The sequence below is a fragment of the Theobroma cacao genome, chromosome 10 (genome assembly GCF_053813885.1).
Source record: "Theobroma cacao isolate CCN51 chromosome 10, ASM5381388v1, whole genome shotgun sequence".
NCBI classification, from domain to species: domain Eukaryota; kingdom Viridiplantae; phylum Streptophyta; class Magnoliopsida; order Malvales; family Malvaceae; genus Theobroma; species Theobroma cacao.
This window is the reverse complement of record NC_142648.1, coordinates 15,962,105-15,969,425: the sequence shown is the minus strand read 5'-3', so window position 1 is coordinate 15,969,425 and position 7,321 is coordinate 15,962,105. Positions and strand designations below refer to the sequence as shown.

Here is a 7,321-nt window from a genome sequence, read left to right as displayed (position 1 = left end):
AATACCTTTACTTAAGTGTGCAGGAAAATTAATATATGAAATTAACCCTTCAAAGTATATTTTAAAAGAAAAAGGGAGATAAAAATAATGAGACATGACTGATTAACAAGGAGGAAGCTCATTAGTTGAATAAGGAAGAATGTTGGTTAGCCAAGATTCAAATTGGAGAAATAGCGGGCTGAAGAGTTTGAGAAACAAAGACAACTTAATCAACCAAGAATTAGTCAGTCGACTAAGTGGTTACTGCCAGAACTACCAGAGACAGGGAGCGAAAAACAGAGACAAAATTAGCCAATTAAGATATCGGGTAGTCGACTGAGAGCATTCTGCCTGCAAGTTTGAAAGTTGTACTAAAGGACAGAGTAATGGCTAGAACCAACTTCCAACTGTCTCCAACAGCTAGAAAACTGTCAAACTGCCATCAAAGATGTTTCTCTAAGTATAAAAGGGTCTTCCAACAATTAAAAAGTAGTTCTTTAGAAGCTTTGAATGAAATTTGAGCTATAGAGAGTTGAAAAACCAGAAAATCTTCATTGCACTTGTTTGCACTTAAACGCCCATCCTTTGTACTTGTACTCAGCACTTAACCGTGTACCATTTAGATCGACTTGTGATCATAGGCACTTTCTTTCACTTCTTTTCTTGTATTCTTAGAGTGAGGGAGTCACTCTAAGTGGTTGTTTCAAGCTAGGATTGCTTGAAAGTGTTAAGGTTCTAACTTAGTCTTTAAAAGTTAGGTGTTGAGTTTTAGTTTAGCCCATGAAAAACTAGTGTAAAAGGTTTTGGCTGAGCCTTGTAAAAGCCATTGTAAAGCTTGGTGAAAGCTTGTGAATTTCACCAGTTATTAGTGGATTTGTTGGGAAAATCCTTGGTTGGATAATCAAGGTAGTGGATGTAGGTCTTGGACCAAACCACTCTAAATTGTGTTGTCTTATTTACTCTGTTTTTGTTGTATTTTCATTCCTTCATTTGTCTCGCCCTTATCTAGACTTTGAGACAATTTTTAAAAGAGCCAAATTATGCTATTCAACCCCCCTCAAGCACATATTATTGGGACCAACATTGTCCTCAATGTTAAAAAAAATAAAGGAAAGAGAAAGAATACTCCCCTGATGGTTGGATGAATTTGGAAAAGCTCTAATGCTCCTTATCATCTCCATCATCCTTTACATCATTATCCTCATTGTCCTCTGCCTCGTTGGCACCTCTAGGAAGATTAGGTGTCGGTGGAAGAGCAGACATGTCCATTCCCATAAAAGCACCATAAGTTCGAAACATGTGCTCCATATGTTGATTACATTGGATCTAATCAAACAAACCACTGGAATTTTGTCTTGCTTTTTTGAGTGCCATTCTCAACTTTTCCATAGTCCCAATTTCAACTTATCATAGACTTATAAAGCACAAATCTAAAGAATCTACCATACTTAAAAATAATTAAGCATAATGGCTCAAGAATCATTAATAGCCAACATAATTTCTCAACAAAATAAATAATGTGAAGCAAGTTAACAATATTTCTTAAAAATTAAAAAAATAATAAAATAAATAAAAATAAATAAAAGAAATATTGAAATTTACTTGAAATCATGAGCAAAAGTGTTGAAAATAAATGTGGGTAATGGGTATGGAGGAATGAAGATGAAAAGGGAATAATGGTGAGTAATGGGTAGGAGAGAAGATAGAAAAGTCTAAAAATTTGCATAAAAAAGAAAAAAAAATGAGACAAAGCTAGAGTGAGAAGGGGATTTTTATTGGAAGGTAAGGGTGATAACTCTATGATGTAGAGTTATTTGTGCTTAATTTTGATAGTAATTTAGCTTAGTTCTTGTAGTAATGCATAGAAAATAACAGGTTTTAGGTAAATTATTTTAAATTAGTTAATTTAGGTGAGTCTATCTAATCTTAGTTAATTTTATGCTTGATTTGGTGTTAATGTGATTAAGATAGGTTTTTATTGATTTATTTGTACTTTTTTAGGTGTTTGAGGAAAGAAGAATTTTAGTGGAAAAAGGAGAGCAATTTTGAGGTGCAGACTTCCATTGCACATATTTTAGTATTTCAGCCATAACTCTCTCTACAGAGATCCAAATGATATGATTCTTATATAATTGGAAAGATAAGAGAAAAAGATTCAACTTTCATGTTTATCACTTTGCCCAATTAGGCCTGAAAAATGGTCAAAATTTTATTAAAGCTGAAACACTACAGCAGTCCTAGAGCAATTACGATTTCTGTTAATTAATTGGGCAAGGATGCAACCTATATAGTTTGATGAGGAAATCCTGATTAGAATTGACTTCTTTCTTCACCCAACTTGACCTAACTTCAAAGCCTATAAAAATAACTTTTCGAAGGACTTTTAGAGAGAGAGAATGAAACACCAGATTGACAGCTAAGATTCAAGGCACAAAATCGTTGAAAAAAAAAAGTCTCATTGGAGCTGAAAAGAAATTGAAAGATTGAAGAAGATTTGAAGATCAAGAGTTTCACTCTTGGAGTTTCTTTATTTTTTTTTTCTTGGTTTAGTTTCAGTGTTTAAACTTATTTTGATGATAATGTGTGACTTGATAAGGAACTAAATTGTTTACCTAAGATTATGATTGAACTCAATATGTAGTCTGATTTATTTATATCTCTTTTACTTATGTTTGATGGATCTAAGTTGTTTATTTTATTTTGTTCTTAATGCTTTTAGTTGACTGGGCACTAATTAGATTGAATTAGAAACCTAAGTTAAACCTTAACAAAGGAGATTTAGGTAGACTTTGAATAAAATAGCATATGATCGAATGCATTTAGTTGATTAGGTGGTTTGATTTGCATATAGGGTAGACATACACCTATAAGCCATACATAGCCAAAATTAGAGCATGAACTTAATGAATTTTTCTTCAATTTAATTTGCATAGACATATAATAAACTAATTAGAAGAGGTATTTTTATGAGAAACTCGACAAAGACTTGTAAATAAATTAAAACTCTAGGTTAACAACTTAATCCATTAAACTAAGTTAAGAGAGAGAAACAATATTCAGATGAAGTATTGAGGGACATCATAATCTTAGGTCTGGTAGTTACTCGAATTTAATAAAGTAAATTTGCTAATAGATTTTAGGTTAGTTTTATTTTTAGTTTATTAGTTTATAAGTTTTAATTAAATTTTAATTGTTTGGATAAAATTAAGGTGTGTCAATTTTAGTACTTAACAAAAGGAATTAAAACAATTCTCTGTGGAAACGATACTCTACTCATCATTATATTATATTTTCAATACATATACTTACGTGGGTAGAAAATTGAACAATAGAGGGCTTCCTTGTTGTGGCTGCCTAAATAAAAGAATGAGGGTTTGTTTAGGTAGTGGGCTGCCCATTGTTAGTAGCCCACATTAGGAGGGGGCCACGGCTTGCCCTTAATGGGAGTCGTGGCCCACGTTACAAAAAGTCACAAGGTCGCGACCTTACTATTGAAGTGTCATCACTCGCGATCTAGTTAGGTCATTTTAGGAGTCGTGGCCTCGATAGTTTCTTTTTTTTTCTCAAAAAGGGCCATGGCCTAAAGCCTAATGGGCCACACCTTGTGTCAATTAGAGTCCGAAAGGCCGCGGCTCCCCCTATTTGAATTTTGTTTTGAAATTTTTTTTACATTCTTTTAAAAATGCTTTAAATGTACTTGAAAAATAAAATAATGTGTTAATAATTTAATAATTAAATAGAAAAAATAAAGAAAATAAAATAGAGTAAGTTAGAGTGCTTGGGTTACCTCTCAAGAAGCACTTCTTTATAGTCACTAGCTTGACTATGGCATCCCTTTCTGCACTACTTTATATGGCTCGAGACTTTTTTTATTGACCTTGACTACTTCGGTAAGCCCATTATAAATCTCGATAACATCATAAGGATGAATCTTTACCACCTTAAAGGTTTTCCCCCAATATGGTTTAAGATTCCATGGCAAAAGATGGAGTTATGAATAAGAAAATACTACTCGATGTCCAATCACAAAATCAAGATGATTGGAAAGTTTTGGTAGTTTTGTTTAAAAAGTTAACACCTGCTGTCACGACCCGGAACTCTCATCGAGCTTGTGACAACCGTCGCGTTGTCCCGATCGACACTCATTACCTAGATTGTCAACCGAAACCCCGCAAGGCTTTAATATCAGTTTCTCTTTTCCCCGGTGAGCAACCGTTACCAAACATCATGTTCTAAAAGAATTTAAGCTATTTCCAACTGAAATCAATAAAAAAAAATGATTTCTGTCTCATAGGGGTATTTTGGTCATTTTTCCTCAAAAGTTTCAAAACCAGTTAAAAATGTAGTATGCAAGTATAAAACACATAATTCATAATCAAAAATAAATTTAGATGTCTAAAACTTTCATTTAAAATGAAATTATAACTATCTGAATATAATAAAGATATAGAATAAAATATTCAATTTTTTCATAAAACAATATTTTTATAACACTACGTAAATAATTTTTACAAGAAAAAAGTAAAATAAATTCATATATATTGTAATATAGATAACCAAAGTATAAAATTAAATTTGCAGTGACACGTGGGCCCACGAACGACTAAAAGTGTCAAAAGAATTGAACCTACATATTTTGAGGATGCCAATCCAATTGTAGTCCTCGATGAAATGAGCTATTTACCGACTATCCTGATGACTAAAATGGGTGGAAAGGAGGGTGGTGAGATTATAAAATCCTAGTGAGTAAACAAATATCATTTAAAATATCTAAAGGCGAGTAAAAGGAGACTATTAAAATATTTCATCAAATTGTAATTTATCATTTTTTAACTTATTTCAACAAAATGAAATCAATTTATTTAAAGCAAGTAATCAATATGGCTTATGAATTTCTTAAAAAGCTTGGCTCATGCCAAAAATTATTATCATACTCAGTTATCTGGGATACCTTGGCTGAGGGCTATCCCAACTGAGTCCGCCAACTCATTTTTGTTTATAAAACTTAAAATTTGCCATTTAACTCATTTTCATAAAATTTCACTAAAACCGAAGTAAAAGATACTTTAGATAATTAAAATGATAATAAGGTTACTCACTATTTTGTGAGTCGAATTTCTAAAGTACTCTGATTATCGATCCTCGGGGTACAATTCCCTTGCCCTTGTCAAAGGGCTCACCACCTTGACATAGTACAAAATCGAGAAACTTATTACATTGGTACTAAATCAAAATTAAACTAATTTAGAGTACTAATGCATGATATGGAATGCAAAATATCTGATTAATCGCTTAAATGTGATATTCGACTTAAGTCACACTATACTCGGTCTAATCGGTTAAAATCTCCAATGTAACTCCAAATCAATTTTTCTCACTTTCTACACTCCAATTATACCTAAATTACCTCAGTGACTGTGAATGAGATTCAATTTATCAATCCTGGGTCAATAATCACACATGCCTATACGTTAGCAAAAATTCATATTTTCACACCAAAATTTTTCATTTAATTCTAGCCTCACCAAACATCAAATATCACCAAAATATCATGAAATATCATCAATTTCAGCCACAATATCCTCCCTATAAAATTTGGCCATTGATGGGTGATGGGGAAAATGAATTCCTTTCTTGTTATTTTGTTTCTAGACATGATAAACTAACTAAAAACACTAACATAACTTAGAATCAAATCAATCCAACTTCATTCTCTCTCCATACCCATTCCAACCAGCCATGAATTCACCATGAAAACATGAAATCTAACCATGAAAAATGAAAAAGAAAGCATGGGTAGTGTGAATCACAAGTCAAAATCAAGAAATTTTACCTCTATTAGCTTAATCCTTTGAAATCCAACACTTTTTCTTCAATTTTCCCACCTGGGGTTCTTGTTTTTTTTCCTTTCCTCTTTTTTCTTCTTTGGCCAGCCATATGAATGAGAAATGAGCTGATTTTGTGTTAATTTTAAAGCTAAATATTTAATGGTTATAAATATGCCATGCGTCACCATTTCATTGGTCCATTTTTATTTCTTAACTATTAAGCTTTCTCTCTCCACCATATAAATTCCTTCAATTATTCATGATAAAATTGGATAAAATCCATGTGCTGGACAAGTGTTTTAGTGGTGAAAAATTACAATTTTGCCCCTAAGGTGACAAAATTACCATTTTCCCCTTATACTCTGAAAAATATCGAGATCACCATTTTTCACTTCTCAACCTCAAATGATACTCCAATAAGTCAAATGGGGCCAAAAAAAATTTTTCTAAAAATTCTCATTTTGTCCCCAGGTGGCAAATGACCATTTTGCCCTTGGATAGTGAAAATTTCGGTTTGACTCCAAATTGATCCTCGAACTCCGAATAACCATTTTGAGTCATCCCTGGACTATGAAACTCTTAATTTCACCCTAAAATCTCTATTTGATCTAGTTCGAGGCTTAAATCAACTTTTTTGTACCTCTAGGTACAATACTGACTTTTGTAAATTTTTCGAGACTCTCCTAGCATGCAAACATGCTATCCATCACATGTATATCATGACAAGTATTTTATAGAGTCAGGCTTGACATCTTCTCCCCAATTTAGATCAACCATATGATCCTTCTTCATGATTGATTTCGACATCCGATTAAATATTAATATTTTACTATTATTTTATTAATAAGATATTATTTTACTCCAAAAATTTTATCTTGTCTCCTTAGTTCCCAAAATACCTTATAATGCCTCAATTCACATCCGATAAGCTTTATTTGTCACCATATCAAAGTATGGGGCATTTCACCTACTTTGTTGAAGGTGGTGGAATAGGCTTACTTTTACCCCCATTAACTAAATCCACATTATAGCAACTATCTGTATAGGAATACTGAGTTGCATTGAACAAATTAAACATTACTTCCTCTTCTCCAACTTTGAAAGTTATTTTGCCATTCTTCACCTCAACAATTGCTCCAGCTTCAGCTAAGAATGGTTTTCCCAAAATAAGAGGAATTTCAACATCATCTTCAATCTCGAGCACAACAAAGTCCACTAAAATGTATAGATGCCTAACTTTAAGCAAAACATCGTCTATAATCCCAATAGGGTGCTTGATTGTTTTGTCTGTTAATTGCAAGGTAACTATAGTAGGTTGTATCTCTTTAAATCCAAATTTTCTAGCAATAGACAAAGGCATTATTGAAACATTAGCACCAAATCACACAAATCTTTAGAAATTTTAAAACTACCAATAGTGCAAGGAATAGAAAAACTCCCTCGATCCTTAAGCTTTGGTGGAAGCTTATTCTAGATTATAACATTACACTTCTCAGTAAATGCAATTATCTCAA

General features: G+C 32.5%; 1 protein-coding gene across 1 annotated transcript; it reads right to left on the bottom strand.

Annotated features, from left to right (window-relative positions):
- Positions 1–6,774: 6,774 nt before the first annotated feature.
- Positions 6,775–7,167, bottom strand: LOC148760375 (uncharacterized). Its single transcript, XM_088810476.1, has one exon. The coding sequence runs from the start codon at positions 7,165–7,167 to the stop codon at positions 6,775–6,777; it is 393 nt and encodes a 130-aa protein (XP_088666602.1).
- Between the last annotated feature and the right edge of the window lie 154 nt (positions 7,168–7,321).